Below are 23295 nucleotides of genomic sequence, written 5' to 3'. Positions count from 1 at the left end.
AGTCCACTGGGGCAACAGCAAGATACAGACCAAGAGGCCAGAACACATGATCTACAGGGACTGGCCTGTTCTCCCACGTGTTCCTGGGCTCCGAGCAGGGATATGATAGGGTGTTTGCTGAGGGAGTAAGCGGGTGGGTGAAGGGACGCAGGAGTCTGGCGTGAGCAGTGGTGTGTGCTGGAGACTGTGGGGGATGGAGAGACAGGGGAGGCCTGCCCGCAGTGCCCTGAACGTCAAGCTGAGGTGCACGGACTTTTGGCTGGGCTCCCAGGGGAGACAGGACAGCACAGAGAAGCAGCATCCAAATGGGACTCCTACATCCCCCCCCACCAGGACTCTGGGCTGCTCCATTGCTGACTTTGGGGAACATTCTGATCACAAGTGGCTCATGAAGCAGAAAGCACAGTGGACCGACCTTCCGCAGCCTGATGTGCAGTCCCACAGACAGGCCCCAGTGGGACTGCGACCAGTCACCCCACCCGCCCATCGTGAGCCTCAGGTCTGGGCAAAGAGGCCCTCCATGGGGAGCTCCCAAGTTACCCCCAGCCCTTTGTCCAGAGGTCAGCCACGGCCGAAGCAGTCACAGGAAGGCAGGCAGGCGGCGTCCGTCTTACCAGATCAGAGAGTAGCTGAAGCCGAGGACGGAGCTGAGCAGCTGGAACTCCGACGAGAGGCAGGCGAAGAAGGGGAAGTGGGACAGGCCGACTTCCATGCCTCCGATCAGCAGCACAAAGGCTGGGAGAGACAGAGCGAGAGATGTCGTGAGTCCTCTTCTCACGGGCTCGGTGTGTACCATGGAAGCAATGGGGCTTTACAGGGACTTCGGGTCGCAGGCCTCAGGACCCAAGGAGATGAGATGACAAGCCCCAGCTCCACAAGGAGGAATGCAGGAATGTCTTTCCCTCTTGCAAATGACCCTTCTTGGGACCTCTTCCATGCCAGGCACTGGCTACATATTGAGATGGAGAAGACCTGGCCCCTGCTTTTGGCCAGCTCACAGCGTGAGGTACAGACAGGCCACGTAAAGGGACAAACAGAAACGACCAAGAGTAAAGCACCGGGAGTGGACCATGGCAACACAAAGCGAGGTGAAGTGTGTGCACAAAGCCTCGTGTAACCACCCTGTCCTAGATGAGGCGATCATGATATTCATTCTGCCACTGACAAGCTCTTAGAGGGTTTAACAAGGTCCAGGAAAATCTAATCGTGCAAGATGACCTTTACGAAGTATCTGCTTTAAGCCGGCTCCAGAGCCAGGCACTAAGGCTACAGGAGGAATGAACTAGCTTCTTGCTTTGAGATGCTTGCTGTCTAGTAGAGAAGACAGGGAGGAAGGTAAGTGGTGTGTTAACAGAGGCACAGTCAATCTGCTGTGGGGACAAGAAGTGGAAGCCACTGACTTCACCTGGTGTCCCGATCAGGGAAGGCTTCCTGGAGGTGGTGACATTTAGCAAGGCCAGGAAATACAAGCAGGCGTTTGTAAGATGGAGAGAAGGGAAGGAAGGGAATTCCTCACTCCCAGAATGGGAAGGAGATGGCCGGTTGGGGCTGGTCAGTATTTACGTGCATGTGAGGGGTGGGTGGTCAGCAGGACAGGACCATATAGGAGGAAGAATTTTTGTGAGGAAAGAAGCCCCAAGAGCATAATTTTGCAATCTACCTGTCATAGAGGCAGACAGGGCAACTAAGACGGCAAAACCAAACCCAGAGAAAACATCTACCAGAAATCTAGGTCTCGAGGCCATTTGGTCTCGACATCTGAATAAGTGGAAGCAGAAGAAGGCAATGGGATGTCTGAAGGCCCAAGAACAGAAGAGCCCCAATCTGCCCGCAGACACAAGACACCGAAGCGGAAATCCCAGCTGAAAGCCGACCAGGTGACAAAGGCTGCAAATCACGGGTGAGAAAAACCTGTTGGCCCTGACCTCGCTCTGCAGATTATCTCAGGCCGCTCCCATGACACAGCCCCCACGGAGGCAGCCTGCAGACCCATACGACTCTAAAGCGAGAGGGAGAGGAACGTTAGGAGCTGGGAAACCAAGGGCGCAGACGCCAGCGGAGGGAAGAAGCTGACTGGGGAAGGCTCAGGGTATTAGGAGGATACAGCTCTATGATCACTTTGTAACAACAGAAGAGAGGGAGCTCGAGCCACGAAGCAGGAAATGATGTTCTGACCCTGCCAGCTGCTCCATAGCACTGGTCTTTAGGGACCTGCAAATCCAGATGGCAATTAGATGCTACCTCACCCATGCTGAGATGCTGTCATTGTTTTAAAAATAGAAAATACCGTTGGGGAGGGTGTGGAGAGATCGGAGCCCCCACATGCTATAGATCCATGGAGGAGAGCAGAGTCCGGACACAGATCCATGCGTATGTGGCCGATTGATGCTGACAAAGGTCCAAAGGCAATTTTGTGAGCAAAGAACAGGTTTTTCAAATACATGGTATTGAAAAAAAAAATGGATAACCAAAAACAAAAAAACAAAAACGATAACAAAAACAAAACCCTTCAGTCCTTACCTCATACTATACACAAAACATTAATAAAATGTATCATAGACCTAAGTGCAAAATATCATGATTATAAAGGTTCCAGAAAAAACACAGGAGAAAATCTAAATGACCTTAGATTCGACAAAGATTTCTTCTAGAACACCATCAGCATGATCCATAAAAGAAAATGAATAAATTAGATTTCATCAAAATTTTAAGTCAGCTTTTCAAAAGAAAGTGTTGGTAGAATGAAAACAAAAGCCACAGACTGGGAGCAAATGCAATTCAGACATTTGATAAAGGACTTACACAGAGAACGAGATATAGAAGTATCAAAACTCAATAGGAAGGAAACAAAACCCCTCACTTTTGTAAATAATGAAAGCGATCCGGACCCTTTACCAAAGAAGCTACAGGGTTAGAAAATAAGCACATAAAAATATGCGCAACATCCTCAGTCATCATGAAAATGCAAATTAAAACCACAATAAGACAGCACTACATGCTTCTTGGAATGGCTAAAATTAAAAAGACTTTGCTTATTCATTTGTTTTATAGATTCTACATAAGAATAAAGTCATACGGTATTTGTCTTTCTCAGTCTGACTTACTTCACTGTACCCTCTAGGTCCATCTATGTTGTTGCAAATGGCAAGATTTCATCCTTTTTATGGCTGAGTAATATTCCTGTGTGTGTGTGTGTGTGTGTGTGTGTGTGTGTGTGTGTGTATCACAACTTCTTTATCCATTTATCAATGGGCACCTAGGTTGCTTCTATATCTTGGCTACTGTAAATAATGCTGCAATGAACACAGGGTGCTTCTATCTTTTCAGCTTAATGTTTTTCATTTTCTTTGGGTAAATGCACAGTAGTGGAATTACTGGATCATATAGTAATCTTATTTTTAATATTTTAGGACTCTCCCAACTATTTTCCACAGTGGCTGTACCAATTTACATTCCCACCAACAGTCCATGAAGGTTCGTTTTTCTCCACATCCTCACCAACACTTGTTATTTCTTAAATAAGCAAACAAACGAAAAGCAGAATCAGATCTATATTTACAGAGAACAAACTGATGGTTGCCAGAGGGGGTGCAAAATGGATGAAGGGGACTCATAGGTTGCCAGTTATAGAATGAAAAGGCCACAGGAATAAAAGGCACAGCATGGGGCATATAGTCAATGACATTTGCATTGCATAATGACAGATGGGAGCTACATTTGCGGTAAGCAGAGCATAACATACCGAGATGTTGAATCACTATGTTGGACACCTTAAACTAATGTAATTAAATTAAAAAAAATTTTTTTTGAGTGAGACAATGCATGCATGAGTGGGGGTGGCAGAGAGGGGTAGAGGAGGGAGAGAGAGAATCTTTTTTTTTTTTTAAGATTTATTTATTATCTGAAAGTGTGGTGGGAAAATGGGAAGGGTACAGAGAATCTTTTTTTTTAAGACATCATTTATTTATATTTTTCAAAGAGAGAGACAGAGATAGCGAGAGAGAGCACAAACCCAGGGAGTGGCCAGCAGAAGGAGAAGCAGGCTCCCCCCTGAGCCAGGATCCCGATGCCGGACTCAATCCCAGGACACTGGGATCATGATCTGAGCCAAAGGCAGACACTTAACTGACTGTGACACCCAGGCAACCCTGGAGAGAGACAATCTTAAGCAGGTTCTACCCTCAGTGTGGAGCCAGACATGGGGCTCGATTTCACAATCCTGAGATCATGACCTGAGCCAAAATCAAGAGTCACGCGCTTAGCTGACTGAACCACCTAAGGGCCCCAAAGATTATTTTTAAAAGAGACTGACTCCTCAAAACAAACTGAGGGTTTCAGAAGGCAGGAGGTGGGGGGATGGGGTAGCCGGGTGATGGGTATTAAGGACGGCACACGATGTAATGAGCACTGGGTATTATATACAACTAATGAATCACTGAACACTACATCAAACACTACTGATGTACTAGATGTTGGCTAACTGAACATAAAAAATTAAAAAAATAAAATAAAGGGCACCTGGGTGGCTCAGTGGGTTAAAGCTTCTGCCTTCAGCTCAGGTCATGATCCCAGGGTCCTGGGATAGACCCCTGAATCAGGCTCTCTGCTCAGCAGGGAGTGTGCTTCCTCCTCTCTCTCTCCCTGCCTTTCTGCCTACTTGTGATCCCTGTCTGTCAAATAAATAAATAAATAAATAGTCTTTTAAAAAATAAATAAAATAAAAGCTGAGAAAGAAGGGGAAAAAATAAAAAGAGACTGACAACAATATAAATAAAAAATAGAAAGACTGACTACGTGTTGCCAAGGATACAGAGAAAGTAGAAGTCTTGCATGCTGATGGTTGTAATCGAAAATGGAACAATCACTTTGGAAAACGGTTTGACGATTTCCTTAAAAAGTGTGATCTTCTACATGAAGATACAGCCATTCCACTCACAGGTACGTACCCAGGGAAAACGGAAGCAGAGGTACACAAAGATTTTTGCACAAATATTCATAGTGGCTTTATTTGCAAGAGCTAAAGACGCAAATAAATCAAATGTCCATCAAGAGGGGATTTCCCCCCGGTGGGATGGCCAATTACAAGGTTTCCAACTTTTGGTTTCCGTTCAGGTCAAGGTCTCAGGGTCATGGAGTTGAGCCCCACTCAATTAGCACGGAGTCTGCTTAAGACTTTCCCTCCATCTCCTTCCCCATCTCCTCCCCATCCCCACCCCGGGAGCTCTCGCTTGCTCGCTCTCTCTCTCTGTCATGAATAAATAAATCTTGTTAAAAAGAAAAAAAAGGTGAATGGGCACACACAAAGTCTGTTTTCTCAATATAGTGTAACACCACCTGGCAATAAGAAAGAATGAATTTCTGGCACAGGTTAAAGGTATATGAATCTCAAAATAGCTACGTTCTGTGAAAGAAGATACACCAAAATAAAAAAGTACATCCTGTATAATTCCATTTATATAAAATTCTGGAAAAAGATCAGTGATGAGGGCAGTGATGGAATAGGGTGGGAAGGAGAGATGACAAAAGGTGACAAGGAAGTTTATGGGGTTCGTTGTCTTGATTGTGGTCCAGATTTCACAGATGTCAACATTTGTCAGAACTTACCAGATTGTACACATCAAAGAGGTGTCTGGTGGCATATCATTTCAGTGTTATTTGCATTTCCCTAAAGACTAATGAGATGCTGACAGGCATTTGCTCATACAGGCCTGGAGGCCCTCAGAGAGAACCCAGCTGGGCAGAGAGGTTTGGAGTCATTGTACTGGGATGGCCTATTCTGTAAATTAGAGTCAATCCTTCAGGGAGAACGAGAGACATGGGGAATGAAGAGGCCTCAGACCAATGGCCAAAGAAATAAGCATTGTTCTGTGAGGAGGAATGCCAGGGCTTGTTGATATCAAGAAGGCAGCATGCCTAGTACTCAGGACTGAAATTTCAGGGGTGGGTGATGGTGAACCCACTTTTTAAACCTTTATTCTCTATCAGAAGGAACTCTGACTCTCCCTGGAAGAAAGCCCCACAAAAAAGCTTTGAGACCTGGCAGATGACGCATCTTCCTTGGGGAGGTTACAGGCAGGGAGGAACACTGATGGCTCATAACGTTTATCCTGATCCCTAGGAACCCTTGCATGCGCTCTCTGAAAGCAAGACTTGCCACGGCAAAAATCCCGGCCGGTATGCGGCAGCCCTTACCTTGGGCCCACTGTGGGATCTGCAAGGGCTGGTAGCCTTCTGAGAACAAGAACATGACCTTATTGGCTGTGGCCCCAAAAGCGATTCCATAGGACCATCGGTTACTAAAGGTGCCCACGAAGTCCAGAGGTCTGTGAAGGAGGGAAACAGCTCGTGAGGCCAGACCGTGGCTCCGTCCAACAGTTCACCTCCAAATTATCAATCCTACCCTGAGGAGGGATTATTGGGTGGTGAATTTTTCATTTCAACTGGCATTTTTCTGAGACCCTCAGGGCCAATTCTGGGGGTAAATGTGGATTCAGGGTACCGAAGTGAGGAAGACCAAAATCTTTGTCCTTGAGGAGCTCCAAGTCCCAGGGAGGAGAATGGGGTAAGGGACACAAGCAAGGACACTAATAACCATGAGAACAAACAAAATAGGATGAGTTTCATCTATGAGAGACACAGGCAGTGTGACTCAAGAGACCAAAACAAGGACTATGTGCTCAACAGGCCTAGGGGAACCTGCCCCGTGCCCGGCTGCTAGGAGCGCCCCAACATCCCTGGAGAGGTCTGGGTAGCATTGGCCATGCGGGTTCCACGCAAGCGTACCTTCCTGGCCACAGCTGATTGGACCAGGGGTGACCACCTGACCCTGGGTGGGCCAGTCAGACGCCTGGTCTTGGATTTTGGGCTTCTGACCCTGAGGACGTGGGCCAGTCAGCTGTTAAAATTCTGTTCTGCATGCCACATTGGGATCAGAGCTGGTGCTAGAGGAAAATGGAGGTTTTAGGGAAGGAAGGATCCTAAATCAGATGATAAAAGCAGATAGCAGAGAGGACAATAAAAAATGGTGCTGAGGGGCTCTCATGACGCAGGGAGGCAAGAACAGAATTAGTCTCCCAGAGATGACCATCTCAGGAGACCAGTGGCCATGAGGCTGGCCTTGCCAGATTCTGTGAAATCTCTGTAACTTTATAAAAATCCTTTATTTCCCTTCTACAAAAACAAGCTTTATAGGATGTCTGTTTCTTCTAACCAAAAAAGCTCTGTCCAGATCAAAGTCAGCAACCACATCTGGAAAAAAGAGAGGACTTTCCCGTCAAAGGACCATCTGAAGCAAGTTTTGATGAAAACACTGGGAGCAAGGCGTGGAGGCAGGGACCTGGGGCCAGGGTCTGGATCTCACCTCCTGTCCCTTTAGTCTTGCTCATCCTACCCTTCAAGGCCCAGCTCAAGGAGCACCTCTTCTGGGAAGCACCCCCACTATCACCCAGACCCCTCCCAGGAGGCCCATCTAGGTGCTGCCTTGCCTGTGTCCCCTCAGCCCTAAGGGCATGTCCGTGTTTCACACACTACTGCTTGTCTAGAAAACTATACGCTCCAAGGGGTGGGTATCTAGTACAGGCTCTTGAAAAGAGTGGGTGCTCAGCGCACATTCACCAACACCCGTTTTGTGGACGGGAACCAAATTCAGTCAGTCCTACCTGTGGTACCTCAGAGATATGTGAGACTGTTTCCAGATCCTTCTGACAGATGACAGCCCCTGCTCTGCTTATGGCAGCGACACCATGGGTGGCAAATGAAGAACTGCTTGGCAAACTGGTGTGCCACGCACCAGTGAGGGGCTTCCAAAGCGTGAAGACAGTGGGCCTGATAGAACTCCTCAGAAAAGCGGGGGTTTTAATGGGAAAGTGGCCAGGGAGCAAGCAGGCTGTGCCCTTACCAACTGAAGTCGAAGCAGTTCAACATGACCCATAGGGAGCTCCTGCTTCTTAAAAAGTCCCGCACCAGCCCGCCTGTCAGACGCCCAGGGCCAAGTCTGGCTCTGCACCCCAAACAGTGGGGCTCAGGCCTGGCCTTTCGGGAGCGACTAACCCCTTCAGTGAGTGCTTTCCAGAATGAGTCTGCTCCTCAGAGCTGGCACAGGGCCTCCCTATGTCAACCTGAAGCCGTAGGTCACTGCTAGCCTTGGTCTCGATGCCCTGCTTCCTCTCCCTTCGCCAGAGCCCAAGGTGGAGACCTTAGTGTGTTCGTACACTGGAGCCTGCTCCAACACTGGGAGAATCAGAGCAAATATCAAGCAGACCTCAGTGAAATCTCTTGTCACTTGTTAGCTGTGTGGACTTGGGCTGTCATCCATGACCTGAGGATACGAACCTCCAGTATGCTAGGTCCACAAGAGGGTTCGTCCAAGTAATGCAGGCAAAGCTAATGGTTCAGTGCCTGGGTCACGGTCACTGTGCAGTAACTGTTATCTGCTTTATCATCATTATTATGATGAATTATTAAAGGATGATGTGGCAGGGATACGAACGATTAGAGAGTAAAGATAAATGTGATCAGGGGTGCAGAGACTCAGGATGGCAGAGCCAGCAAGGGCTCGAAAGCAGCCTCGTCCGGGCGGGATCTCCTGGTGTGTGACCCATGGTGCCATCCCAGCATGAATGCTTACTGCTGCTGGTGACCAACCCAGAGCTCGCTTCCTCCTGCTTCCCAAGGCCGCCATGGTGCTGGGTGTGCAAAGGCCTTTCCCACAGGGAGCGGAGCCTCCTTGAGACGTTGTAATCACATCTGGGCAGCCCTGGGTGCTGAGGCCACACTGGCTTGGAGGCCAATTCTGAATTTCCAGAGCTGGGCAGGGATGGGGCAGGGAGGGGAAGGAGGGGTGGAGAGGAGGCAAGGCTAGAGCAGAAATGGGGAGCTGTGCTGGCCTTGCAACAGGGTTCCCCAAGCTGTGGCGACCACTCACATGATGATTTCAAAGCGGTTCCCCAGGAGGTGAGAAATGTCCTCTCTCTGCTTACGGTGCTCTCGTCTTTGGAGAAAGGACAAGATCAAAATGATGAAAAGCTACGGGAAGAGAAGAGAAGAGCGTCAGTGGAAACATTCATCCTCAGCGTGGCCATGGGTCCTTCCCTGAAAGAAAACATGTGGTGAGCAGAGGGCATGGAGTGTCTGTGACTCCTCAGACCCCCGAGGCAGGGAGCTGGCTACATGCATTCTTGAGCTTCCAGAAAGCTCAGTTTTGTACTGAGCTTACCTTTGTGTTGCCCTGAACAGGTTCAAATCCCGTCTCCCCCACAGACTGACTGGAAGAGAGACCTAACTTCGCTGATTTCCATTTCCTCATCTGTAAAAAGGGGATAAACCCTGTCAGGTTACAAATCCTTCTTTGTTCTTTGTTTGTTTTTTTTAACCTCCTGTGGATTCAATCATATTAGAAATTCTTGATACCCCTTGTCTCTCCCCCTTTACAAGAAACATCTTGAGAGCTGTCTACACTCGCTGCCTTCATTTCCTCGCCTCTCGCTTGCTCTTTAACTCCCTAACCTGGCTTCATCCCCATCCATGGAAACACCTCTGGCCAAAGTAAAAAATTACCATCAATCCAATGGAATCTTGACGCCCAAATCTGGTTAATCTCTCAGCCGTGTTCCATGGTGTTGACCACCTCCTCCTCTTAGAAACACCCTCTTCCCTAGGCTTCCATCAGCTGTGTTTTTCTGGGTGTTCTCCATTACCTCTCAGCCTCCTCTGCTGGATTATTAAAGTGCCCCTCATAATGCCTCATAGTTCAGTCCAAGGACCCCTTATTACCGGATCCTCTCACCCACATCCATGCCTTCAATGACCATCAATGCACAGAAGACTCACATGCTTGACTCGTCAGCCCAGACCTTGTCCATGAGCTCCGTAACTGTTCATCAAACTACAGAGTTGGTGTTTCTTTTTGATGTATTGAAAGCTTCTTAAATTCAGTATGTCTTAAAATGGAATTCATGATTTGCTTCTCTGCCCCGTTCTTTCAACCACCCTAAACCCTGATGTCTTCTGGTTCTCCTTAACTAGTGAATGGCAGATACTGCCATTCTTCTGGCTGTGCAAGTGATGAAACCCACACTCCCTCAACTCTTCCTCTCCCTAACTTCTCTATTTGATGCATTACCCAGTCCTATTGTCTTTCCTCCCAAAAGTCTTAAGCTGACCACCACCAACCAGGATGAGCTAAAATCTCTAACCATCTCCTTTCTGGCCTACCTCTATGTGATTCTCACAATGCGACCAGAAAGATCATTTCAAAACAGAAATCTGATCACACCAGCCTCATGCTGGAAACAGTCGTTACTCCCTACTGCACTTGGAGTGCAGACACCACTCCTTCGCACAGAGCCCCACAGGGCTCCACCGGACCCAGGTCCACTCATCTCCCAGATACCTCCACCTCAGCTCCCTACTCCAGTCACACAAGCCCTCTCAGCTCCTCACACTCCCCATTCCCCTCTTCCACAGGGCCTTTGCACGTGCTCTCCTGACTGCCTGAGAGGCTCTATACCACATCTCCCAGCAGACCTCAGCTATCATCACTTCCTTAGAAGAGCTTTTTTTTTACTCCCCTAAAAACCAGTGTCTTTGACTCTTTGGCCTTAAAAAGCCTTCTTCTGCCTCCTTTTTTGGTGCATAATGCAAGACAGCAAGTTGAGGAAATTCACCCGATGTCTCTCTGCTGACCTATTCAGGCTCCTCTGGGAGTCTGTGTATGGGAGTGACCCAGTCTGCTCCATGCTCTCCCTTGCTTCTACTTACTGATGGGATGAGGGAATAATGGAGGAAGAGCTCCAAGTCCACCGAGCCGACACAGGTGCCATTTAGCTGCCTGGTTCTGAAAAACAGCCCAAACCACATTCACACCATCAGTCACGCCTACAGTCACTAACCCGTCAGCCTTGAGCATCACTGGCAGAAGCTCGGCTTGTACCCCACTAAGACCATCTGATCTTTTTTAACTTTGCTTCCTCAGGGCCAGCACTGCTCACTGCGATATGTCTTCCCTAAGTGAATTTATCCTCATCCATATTTCTTTCTCAAGCCTGATTATCTATCCAACTGTCCTGCTAACCGGATCTAACTCCTTTTTTCTTTCGTTCCTTATTTTTTTTTTTGTTAATTAATTTATCTCTTAAGTAGTCTCTATACCGAACATGGGCTCAAACTCATGACCCCAAGGTCAAGGGTCATACGTTCCATGGACTGAGCCAGCAGTGCTCCTAGCTCCTTCCTTTCTTGATGACACCGTCGGGAACAGATTCAGGCTCTGTGAGGCCCAATGCTTATTTAATTTGGACATCCTTTTCAAATAAAACTAAGAAATCCTCTTACTTTTTTGTATTTTCAGGAAAACATGCCGCAACATAAACACTTAACAGGGTGCCCTCCACTCCCGCAGAGCCTTGGCAGGACCTCCCTGTGTGGGAGGCTGGAGTTTCATTAACTGGGCAGGAATGCCACAGGCATCTGGACCAGTGGCTGCAGACTGTGTCCTCCCCAGGCTGCAGGAGCAGGATGCTGGGGCCTCAGGGCTAAAAGATGACAAGGCAGTTCCACGACTTCTCTTGACAGGGACCCTCTCCTTTCCGGACTCCCCATACTTTGTTCTTGCCGCTAGGATTCCACTCCACCCTCTCCCCCCAGGTGCGCTCACGGGCACCCACAGGTCTGAGCTACCCATGGTGGCATCCGTCTGGCCCTCTCCAGGCTTCCTTCCCTGGCCAGCTCCTGCTTTTCCCTCCAAGGTCTCAGGGAAGAGCATTCCTCAGGGAAACCCGTCAGTGGAGCACCTTTCCCTGTAGTTGTTTAAAACCCCAATGTTCCCCAGGTGTGTGTAACCATGGGTTTGAAAGATCCTAGAAGTGGTGGGGAAGGTGCAGGAACCCAGGTCGCCAGAAAACATGATAGAACCCTAAAGGTCACACTTCTGCTTTCAGGAGGGTACACGGAGCACATACACCAGCCTCCCCATCCCATACAAAACCCTCCAAATGACAAAGATGTCATTTAAAAAAAAAAAAATCGCTCAGGTCATGGTCTCAGGGTCCTGGGATCGAGTCCCGCATCAGGATCTCTGCTCAGCAGGGAACCTGCTTCCTCCCTCTTTCTCTGCCTGCCTCTCTGCCTACTTGTGATCTCTCTCTGTCAAATAAATAAATAAATAAAAATTAAAAAACAAAACAGAAAGTAAAGAATACAGATATTTGAAAGCAAGAAGGGGATCTAATAAATAAATAAATAAATAAACAAACAAACAAAGAAAACAGAGATATTTGAAAGCAAGAAGGGGATCTATCAGGGACAGAAACTACGAGAAGACCCTGAATGATACAGAGCAATTAGGATTACAGCGAAGAGGGGAACCTGGGTGGCTTAGTCAGTTAAGCATCTGCCTTTGGCTCAGGTCATGACCCAGGGGTCCTGGGATGGAGCCCCATGAGCCCCACATCTGGACTCCCTGCCTTCTCCCTCTGCCTCTGCCACTCCCCCAGCTTGTGCTGTCGCTCGCATGCTCTCTTTGTCAAATGAATAACAGCAAAGAGAAAAGGCATGAGTCAACAATACCACACACACACAGGGCTCTACACCCACAGTGCAAGAGGGGAAGCAGGACGGGGTTGCCAACAGCCCACTGAGTGATGAACTGGGGTCTCGCAGAGTCCCAGCTGTCCTCCCACCTCCGCTGACCAGCCACAGGCAGTGGGGGTTGTCCCCAGGAGTGGTGCATATGGGTCACAGAGAGAGAGAGACGGGTCGTGCTCTGGATCACAGGTGGTCTGTGAGGGACCAGGAGCTTCACCTTCCAGATGGCCAGCCCCAGAGGCATCCTGCCTAGCAGTGTCTCACCCTCCAACCCATTGCCCTGACAGCAGCCTTAGGACAAACCACCTTCCAGAAAGTGGGCACCCCAGTGGCCACTCAGTCACAAAGATGAAAACAGAGTCGAGGGCCATCAAACATCTGAGGAAAGATTACACCACAAAAGAGAGTTAAAAATTGGGGCAAGACAGAACCTCTCTGAAGTCATTACTATAGGAAATTTTTCATAAGAAGCATAAAGCCAAGGAAGTAGAAGGGTACAAGGAGCAAGAGCAGGCAAAAAATCAGCAAAATTTACTGTTAACCCCGAGCATGGGATTTTAAGAAAATATACATTTAAATAAATACATAAACATATAAATATATATGACATAAATGAAGATAAATTTATCTATCTAGCTATATCTAGAGAGATATATCTTTATATATAGATAACATTCTTAGAAACACAAGGACACAAAAGACCCTCTGGAAAGAAAAGTGGAAGAAATTCTCAAGAAATAAGAAAGAGGATTCTAGGAAGAAGGAGAAGGGTTTAAAAGCAACAACTAACAGAAAATGAGTAAAATACATGGTTAAATATCAGGGTGCCTGGCTGGCTCAGTTGGTTAAGCATCCAACTCTTGATTTTGGCTCAGGTCATGATCTTGGGGTTGCGGGATCGAGCCCCACGTCCAGCTCTGTGCTTGGCATAGTCAGCTGGAGATCATCTCCCTCTCCCTCTCCCTCTCCCTCTGCTGTGCCGCTCCCCCTCAACTCATGCTTTCTTTAAATAAATAAATATCTCGGTGAGTAGTTATTGTGACACATAATATGTGAAATGCCAAATTGGAGGTAAAATACCAAGTGATATCCTGCAGGGGGGAGGGGTCAGTGGGAACAGGTGTGGACCCAGAGGGGAGAACGGCACCATCCCATTCTCCTGCTTGGCAGGAGGATGGAGAAAACGGTTTTCTTTTTCTGGGCAGTATAAGAAAAAAGTAGTTCTAAGTAAGTATGTTACAAATCCATAGGTAACTGCCAGAAGAATACGATTATAGTGTAAACCCGTATATTAAAAAGTATCTACGGAAGAAAGAAAATTCAATCGTTCCAACCAACTACAGGAAGAGAAAAAAACAAAATCAAGATTAGAAGAGAAATGTCACGAGAACAAAAATGTCCAGTGAACAGTAAGCCACCAACAAGGAAGATAGAAATATGCAGAGTTCTTAAAATTCCAGCTAATAAAAAAGTAGAAATTAAGATAAAATGCTATCTTATCTATTAAATTGGGAATTATTGAAGATATTACCCAATATTACTAAAGGTTAAAGCAAGTTAGTATCCATTTACTGGTAGTAAGAGGTTTAACTGGTATAACCATTCGGTGGACTAGTTTTGCAATATATACACCAAGAACTTTCCAGATACAGCAATCCCACTTCCAGGAATTCTACTTCTGAAAAATATAAGCTAAAGAAATACTCAGAAAGGTGCCTACAGATATGCTCAGACTCTCTCCCTCTCTATCCTCACTGTGTCACTCTCTCACACGTGCATGTATATAACATTTGAAATGTAATATATGCTCACTGTAAAACACTCAAAATATGTACAAATGTATAAATGCATAAAGTAGTAAATAAAAATCCTTTCTTCTTCAATAACTATGTGTGTTTACAACATCTATAGTGTTAAGCAAAATGTTAAGCAAAAATTGGGTCTAACTAAACTCGATTTTTTCATTTAATCAAGGAAAGAAAATGCATTTACTTAGGAAAGGAAATATCTCATTTCAGTACATACAGAACCATCACACTCTTCCAGACGGGTGACCTCCCACACAGATGCACCAGCGGGCCTGTCTCCTGCTCGAGGGGCTGAGCCGAGAGCTGGTCTGGCAGCAGCTGGAAACAGGTGAGCTCATAACGGGTCCACAGCCACGGAGTCTGGCCCCCTGGGCTACACTTCCTCTCCGGCAGCCACTGCCGTGAACATACGAAGCCTACCACAGGAAACCCAAGCTCGAAAGCCACGGAGACCCCTTCTTGGAAGATCCTGGTGGGCCAGGTGTGCTGAAGGGTGAACGTCTACAGGGCAGCGGCAAGCAACAGCCCTAAATGTAGAAGACCCACCCTCCCCAGGTGATGCCTTCTACTGGCATCTGGAACTGTTCTTCCAGAATTCAAAAACTCTTATCCTATTCATCTCAGAAATAGTTTCTGTCAACTGAAGAACAAGTGACATTCTGACTGAACCCTTGTCTTCATTGTTTCACATTTGTCTTACTCATTAATGCAAATAAAACGATCAAATAACATTCACATCGAAACTATGCTCATTTATCAATTGCAGGTTGGCTACAGATAAGAGTTCAGCAAAAATCAATGAAAGCATTCCATGAGAATTAATTGGCTGTATGGACTCTATAATAAAGAGCGTTGTGTATTTCATTATGTACAAGTTGTGTGATACATGCTAGGTAGGTACAATGTATGTCAAGCACATATATTTTTTCCAGGGAGTCAGCTGTTGCATACCTCTGGCCCACCCCTGGGCAGAAGGTATAAAGTAGTAAATAAAGGAGGAGATTGGATCAGTTCAGTGTTTTTAGGTTTTTTGACTACAAGTCATAGTTGTGGTCAAGTACACACTGTCGCCATGAGCCAGTTCACATGTGCGTGTATGCATGTAACCACATGCAAAACTAATTTTCACAACACAATACCCTTCTTATGCACTGTGTCCTCTAGGATTTTTAATCTGATTCAATTCTCTTCATTTTGTTCTGGCCTATTCCATTTTGTAAGAGGCAGGTCATAACCACTATATTAACTTTACAGTCCATTAATGGATCTCAGTCAGCTGCTTGAAAAAAACCCTGATTAGGAGGTGATCGGGAGGGCAGGGGCCCCCCACCCCTGAAGGCATCTGACTCATAGTACCTTTGGCAAGCATCTGTCCCAAACACCAGGCCTTGCTCCGATGTGTCACAGCAGGTGAGATCATCTGGAAACTCTTTAGCCCAGGCCCCTTATCAGCCTGCCCTTCAGGACGCTGCACCAGCCTCCTCGCCCTGGCTCGTCTCCCTGGTGCCAGAGTCCATCCCTCGGCACTCCCCTGGGAAGGAATCCCCCCAGCTCCTCAGCCACACAGCTCCCTGGCACTCATCACCTCCTGTCCCAGGTGCTTTCTTCAGGCCCGAGCTCTCACTCTTTGTCTGGGCTTTTCCAAAGCAAGAAACATTTCACTTGGCTTAAAATTCCAACCATCTCCCATCCCATTCCAGCCTCACCCCTAGCTTCTGACTTGGAACAGGTCATAAGAAGCCCATTTGTCTACTGCTACCATTCCTAACTGTCCGATAAGGCAACGTTCATTTTCACTTCTCACTTAATAAAATAACAATAATAACAGGTGCTGTTTGTTGAAGGTTTACCATGTGCTAGACACTGGGCTACAGTCTTTTAAGTTATCAGCTCCCTGAATCTCTCACAACCTGTGGAGCATGGACACTTATTCCCACTTCATGGGTGGAAAAACTGAGGCTTTAGAGAGAGGAAGTAAATGACCACAGGTCCTCAGCTAGCGGCAGAGCTGGCGTGTGAACCCTTCTTCTATTTTCTAAACAGGAAACAGACTCACACATTAAAATTATAGTAAGGGGGCGCCTGGGTGGTTCAGTCGGCTAAGCGTCTGCCTTCAGCTCAGGTGGTGACACCAAGGTCCTGGGATCGAGCCCCACATCAGGCTCCCTGCTCAGTGGGCAGCCTGCTTCCCCCTCTGCCTGCTGCTCCCCCTGCTTGTGCTCTCCCTCTCTCTCACAAATAAATAAATAAAATCTTTAAAATCACACTAAGACATGGATAATGGCTCCATGTCGGGGGTCCTCAGAGAAGACAGTGACCCCTACTCTTCACTGGCCAGACAGATCTGAGCAACACGCTCAGGCCTGAGCCCTGCCCTGTGAGAAGGGCCTGAACAAGGCAGCCTGGGTCCAGGAGATGACCACGACAAAGAGGAGGTCCTGGGAGGGGCCCCTGAAGGTCATGGGGTTGGTCACGTCCTCTGGGTGCAGCACAGACTTATTCTGAGTCGAGACCATACGGCCAATTGCCTGCCTCCTGGTCCTCTCGTTTTGGATGTCCCACAGGACTCCAGTCCAGCATGTCCCCACTGGACACCCCTGCCAACCTGCTCCTCCTCAGGGTTCCTCATGTCAGAAATGGCTCCTCCATCCCCCGATTCAGCCAAGCCAGAGACCCAGAGGCACGTTTTCCAATTCACCCCCAGATCCAACCCAGTCAGGGGCACTCTGCGATCCCTGCTGAATCCAGACATGTCTCTGTCCCCCCAGCCCCTGCCACAGCCTAGGCTACCCTCACTGTCACCTGGATTCAGGGTGGATTTCCTGCCCTGTCTCACCCTTCCTGGTCTGCCCCCTCATCCGTCCTCTACCCTGTGACCAGAGGGACCTCCCTGAAGTCCGCATCCAACCACACTCCCCTGCTCCCTCTCAGCCCACGGAGTCCAGCTGGAGAGAAGAGGAAGTGATGAGCACCCTCCGGCTTCCTGGTTCCTGTCCCATGGCACTCAGCTGACTCCCCTCTCTGTCCACCTGTCCTCCAGGACCCCCTCTTTCTCTGTTTCCTGTCCCATGTCCTTTTCCACCCCCCGCCCTCTCCATTGCCGATACCTGGGGCTCCAGGGACAGCTACATCCCATTTTTCCAAAGTTCATGTTACGCCACTTCCCTTCTACAGAAGCCCTATGTTAGTCCCTGTTTCCATTAACCAAAAGAAATCCACAGGTGATTTTCCCCTTTATGAAAAAAAAGCCAAAGTGAAAACAGTGTCCTGGGTTTGTTTCACAACAAGCCAGTAGAGAAGCAGCAGGGACCCTGGGAGGGAGGGGGCTGTCGTCATGCTCCTTCCCCTGGAGACACATTTCCATCAAGCCGCCAGAGCTTCGAACAGGGTGAGCACTGGTGCTTTATCTCCATTTAGTTTGTGCATCTGTTAGCAAAATGTGTCTGAGGGTAACAGAAAAGCCTAAGAGAGGTTATTTTTGGGGTCTGGGAACACTCAAAAGTTTCTCCACATAATGGCTTTCCAGCATTCTGGCTTCTGAAAAGTTTCATGGCAGACAGCGGGGAAACCTGTTATCTGCTTTCCCAAGTGACCCCCGGCATGTCTGTCTGTCCACAACTCCTCTTCTGCCTCTCACCCTCCACGACAGCCCCCTGACAACCTAACCAGACATACTAGGACACCAGAAAGTAACAGTTCTACTTTCTGTCATGCTTTGGACTCATCTTTTCAGTTCTTAGATCATTTGAGATTAAATATTTAAGTTCCAATGTTTGAGCAAGAATTTTAATTGCTGGCATCTGGACCAGATTGTCAGATCTCAAAGTCCTTTCACAGTCTCTCCTCCTGTGATCTTCCCTAAGCTGGGGGTTGGGGGGAGGTCAGAGTTCTTACACCTGATTTATAAGGGAGGAAACTGAGGCACACAGATTTTCTAGAAACTAGAGCCAGGGCTCCGACTCGGCTCCTCCAACACCATACCTGGGCTCTTCCCATTCCGTTCTGGCTCCGAACTGAAGATAAACAGAAATCTGTTCACTGACCCAGGAACCCATCCGTGGTTCCTGTCTGCGTGCCAGACCTACCTGCAAGTCGGCTAACCCGATGCCCTTCTGCCAGTTTCCATGAATCATCGGCATCAAAGAAGACAGTTGCCAACGACGTGTGTTTGTCCAGCAGCTTGTCTTCAGTCTGACTCTCATAACTCACCTCGAGTTTGGGGAAAGCATCTCGGAAGGGGGACGGTGCCCGCAGCCCCCGTGAGCAGTCTGCCTCTCTGGACTGTGCTGCAAGCTTCTCCGGCCTCTTAGTTATGGACGGCTTCTGAGAGTCTGGTGTCCTGCCCAGTTCTCTTCACAGCACCCAAAAACCACAGAGAAAAGGCAAACACCCAGTCAAATATTTACCAGGGAAACGAAAGCAGGCCGGTGGCCTTCTTCCTCGTTTCAGAAGACGATTTTTCTGCTCTTCCTCCCCTTCTCCTGCTTTCTCATTCGAAAAGCAGGAGCTGCTTCCTCTTTCCTCTCTCCTGGACAGCTGTTATCTCTGTTAGCCTGCTGGGGTGGGCAGGGGGCCCCCCCTAAGCTATCAGAACTTTGCCCGGTAGCTAAGGCCCCTTTGGCTAGCTGTAAACATGATTATAGGCAATAAAGCAGGATTCTGCCTCAAGGCAATAAACTAGGAAACTAAGACCACTGGCTTCAAGATTCTTTTTGGAAAAGGACACCTGTTGCCGGGAGAGGAGGATGGAGACAAGTTCAAAACCGAACCCCACCCACGCAGCAGAACCGGCTAGCCGTGCACCGGGATTCCTGATCCCTTTCCATAAAGTGAGGTCAGAAGGACTGGCCTATCCAGAGCCACAGTCCCGAGGCTCTGGCCTCCAGGAACAGACATGGGGCCAAGGCTCAGCAATGAACGACAGAGGTGACAGGGGTTAGTTCTGGGCTGGGAGAGTTAAAGACGCCTTCTCCTTCCCCATCCGCTGGCTTAGGACTCCAAGACCCTAAAGAAAGGGGATGGGAGGAGCCTGGGTCCCTGGATCACTCCATAGGGGAACCTGTTCTCTGCACCAACTGTGCTTTCACACACTGGTCCGTGAGCAAGAAATAAAATTCTACCATCATAAGCCAGTGAAGCACAGGCCTCTTTATCACAGCAAACACAGCCCTAGGATGGAACATGAAGGCCCAGGTCCTTATGTTAAGGGTAGGAAAACTAATGTTTAAGGAAGGGACGTGTACTCACAGGACCAACGAAGCCTCAGAAATCCCACCGGGCCCACAGAGCGGTGTCAGGGCCCCAGCTGCCATGCTGGTGCGACAGGACTGCCCCAGGTCACCACTGATGGGACCGAATGCCTGGCCCGTGACTGCCGGTCCTCAGTGATGTCTGCCCAGTTTCGGGGATCAACACTGTGCGTGGGGAGGTGGACAGGTGTGTCTCGGGAGTCTGGCCTCAAGACACAGAGCAAAAGCTGGGCGCCCATCAGAGGGACCGAGAACAGGTAACAGAGAGACAGACAGACAGACGCAGGGGCCAAGGAGTGGTGGGGTCCTGATCAGGCCCAAGCACGCCTCTCTCGAAGCTGAGAACAAGCGACGATTTCCCAGTCACCACCGTGGCCGTGGATTCCAAATGGTCTTCCAAGCTGAATGGGAACGAGACCCCTGGGTCCCTGTCAGGTCCCCACCCCTCCAGCAGGCCCGGGCGGCCCCTCACTCCCCTCCCTTGCTCTCACTCCATTCCCTCTGCTGCCAGGCCCTTCTCATGCACCCCTTCACCTGTGTGGGGGGCGCTCACCTCACAACGGTGCAGCCCCCACAAGGAAGGGGCCGAGACCCCTGCATCAACCCTGGAGGCAGACAGACAGCTGCTGCTTGAGGCTTTGCAGAGACAAGAAATAAAGGCCTCTTGCATCTGGGTCACATACACCGCAGGGTCCGCTTGCTACAGCCACTGGTCCTTACCCTCATGGCCCCACCACTGCATGGACCACCCCCAGCTCCTGAGTGCCACCCCACCCCAGCACAGCTCACCCTCTCCTGCCTCCGCGTTCCAGGCTTTCCAGGCAGTTGCTTCAACCTTCTCTTCTGGCCTGCTCCCTGCTGGTTTCCCGCACACATTACATTCTTCCTGAGCTGTAAACCTTCCCGAAACACAGCCTCTCCTGCTCCTCTGGTTCTTCAGGGAGCGAGGAACAGAGATGCACGCCAGGTGCCCAGGGCTAACGGGGTTTCCCATCACTCCGCCACAGGGGCTGGGGCCCAACCTGGGAAGGCGCTGGAAACTCAAGCCCCTCTTGGGAATGATTCTCCACCCCCAAGGGCTCTCTCGTTCTCTGGTCTCTCTCCCTTCGGGTATATCTTGCTTCAGGCTCTCTGTGGCGCCGTCCCTTTGCTTTTTTATAGTTTCTGCTCTCTCGTGGCTTCAACTCACCGCTGTCCTGACAAGTATCCTTTCAACTTCTACCCCCACAGTTCACCCCCTCTTTTGTAGGGTTCCCTCAGATCTAACTGCTAACAGAAAGTCTCTGTCCTGGTTTATCTCTACCCCCGCGTACGTCATAGGTCAGTCTTCTTTCTTCTGTCTTAGGCTCATACAGCCCTTGTCTTACTTTGCGAGGGCTGCCGTAACAAACACCACCCACGGCGGGGACTTAACAACAGAAATTTATTCTTTCACAGTTCTGGAAGCTGGAAGTCCGAGGTCAAGGTGTCCGCAGGGTTGGTTTCTACGGAGGCCTTTCCCTTTGGCTTGCAGAGCTCTGCCTCCTCACTGCCCTCCAACCCCCCGCTGTGGCCTGTCCACTGGGCATGTGTGTCCCTGGTGTCTCTCTCTCTCTCTCTGTGTGTCTTAATCTCCCCTCCTTAAGAGGACACGAATCAGATGGGATTGGATCCCACCCTGATGGCCTTATTCTAACTTAACTATTTCTTTAGAAGGTCCATCTCCAAATACGCTCACAGTCTAACATACCGGGGGTTATGGCTTCAACCTATGAGTTTGTGTGGGGACAAAATTCAGTCCCTAACACCCCTGGTCCAATCAGCTCCAGGGGAGCAGGAGAGGGTCCCGCAGGCAGCGAACAGACACCCCACCTGACAGATTCAGGCCATTCATGTTTGATCCTTTCACTCCTACAATGAACAAAGACCCTGTCTCTGTCCCGCTTGTCAGCAGCGTCTTGTTCAGCAAGTCCTACCTCAGGCATAACGTCCGGCATGAAGTGTCTCCAGACCACTACGGTGTCATCTTGTTTCTCCTGCTGTGGCCTGCACCTCTCTTATGGCACGTACGAGCCTTTATTTGCTAAGTGACCCATATGTATGGAGAAGCAGTCCAGGGCAGCGGTTCAGAGTGTGGACTAGCTGTCTAATTTTGACCAGGTCACTGCTACCCTCTCGTATCTTCGGTTTAATCTGAGATAAGATCTACGTGCTGCAAGCTCGTAGGTTGCAATGAGCTAACACACGTGAGAGGGTGCCTGACACACAGGAAGCACTCGATGAATGTTAGCCCTTCCCAGGCCCCCACTCCCTGCTGGGTACCGACTGAGCAGAGAGTCACATCCGAGTTCCTCGTGTCCAAGTCCCAGCTCCCCTCGTAGATCATGGCGACTTGGAAGTCACAACTAGGTCTAGTTCAACACCATGTCTGGAATGCAGGGGAGGCTTTGTAAATGCTTATTCTCAAAACTGAAAATAATGAAAGGAAAATGAAAAAGAGACACAGGAGGGTCAGGTCCAATGTAACTGTTACTGGCTGTCTGGAAACAAAGAAACACTGTAAGTGTGTTTCCTCTAAAAACAGGTCCTCTCCTTCCCTGGAAGCAGTTCTCGGTGCATCCCTGTCACACGGTTCAGAGAAAAGACCTTCGAAGCTCTTCTCCCTCCAGACACACGGGGATGCTCTCTCTTCTGGGAGCTCCCAACTGTGAGGTGCTTCCTGGCTCCATTGCTCAGGCTTCAAACTGCTGTTAAATTCTTGGATTATAATCGTGGTTTCCCTCCATTCTACAATTCCTCTCTTCACACCATTAAGGAAAGGTCATTATTGAATTGCCACCGACTGCCCTGGGGAGGCTGGGAAGGCAGCCACTTTAAAGTGGGAGAAAAGTTAAAGCGCTTGACCTAAAATGCTCAAGTTTGGCAAAATTTCATCCACAATAATAAGGACCCGTTTCTGAGGGGCCATGATGCTCCAGACGTGGCCCCTTGGAGCCTGGAGGCAGCCCTGTGTCATAGATTCCATTTTCTCTCTCTCAAGCCTTCTCACTTTAGTGTTGAATCTAAACAAAGAACTTGACATGTATTTGTAAAACACTTCAACATTTGATTTCTCTCTACCATTCTAACTTCTGCAAACCTCTGAGTATCGCTTCTTCTATCCAACACACGTTAATTCCTTTTTGAAGTCTTAGGGCATTTGAATACTTGTGATGAGTTCATCCAGGTTACCGATAAAAGCACTGAGCAGAGCCCTACAGCACTCCCCTAGAGACCTCCATCCAGGAGCCATGCAATGAGATGGTGAGGAAAGAGATGAGGAACTACCCTGGAACCCAGACCAGGCAGGCTTACTGTCCTGCTGCCGGGTATTCAGCAGAGTTCAGAGTCTGGTGACACGCCAGGAAGGAATTCAGCAGGGCATCACAAAGGCCGTGAGTCTTTCCTGAGCGTTGGGAGCTAATCACAAGACAGCCTCTCTTTATTCCAAAGACATACGGCTGGCTTAATTATAAAATTTAGAAACAAAAGAATCCAGGTATCCAGGTGATCTAGTGTAATCTCTTCATTAGGTAGCAATGACGGCTTTCTGCGGCAGGCATGCCCCTTGACTAGTGATGATTTTTCTCACTTTGAAAAAGAAGGAAACAAAGCTGTAGTCCAATCCAGCCCCTTCT

General features: G+C 48.7%; 1 protein-coding gene across 1 annotated transcript in view; it reads right to left on the bottom strand.

The window, feature by feature from the left end:
• LOC116869420 (stimulated by retinoic acid gene 6 protein-like) overlaps positions 1 to 18635 on the bottom strand; it is a 39215-nt gene extending 20580 nt beyond the window's left edge. The window contains exons 1-5 of the mRNA XM_032860654.1: positions 18600 to 18635; positions 10759 to 10834; positions 8924 to 9024; positions 6193 to 6323; positions 615 to 735 (exon numbers count right to left, since the gene is read on the bottom strand). Coding sequence (XP_032716545.1) covers positions 615 to 735; positions 6193 to 6323; positions 8924 to 9024; positions 10759 to 10834; positions 18600 to 18619 — 449 coding nt within the window. The 5' untranslated portion in view covers positions 18620 to 18635. The remainder of the gene's footprint in view (positions 1 to 614; positions 736 to 6192; positions 6324 to 8923; positions 9025 to 10758; positions 10835 to 18599) is intronic.
• Between the last annotated feature and the right edge of the window lie 4660 nt (positions 18636 to 23295).

Source organism: Lontra canadensis, unplaced genomic scaffold (genome assembly GCF_010015895.1).
Source record: "Lontra canadensis isolate GAN:19392208 unplaced genomic scaffold, GSC_riverotter_1.0 scaffold19, whole genome shotgun sequence".
Classification (NCBI taxonomy): Eukaryota; Metazoa; Chordata; class Mammalia; order Carnivora; family Mustelidae; genus Lontra; species Lontra canadensis.
Note: the sequence above shows the minus strand (reverse complement) of the source record. Positions and strands in the feature narration are given on the sequence as shown.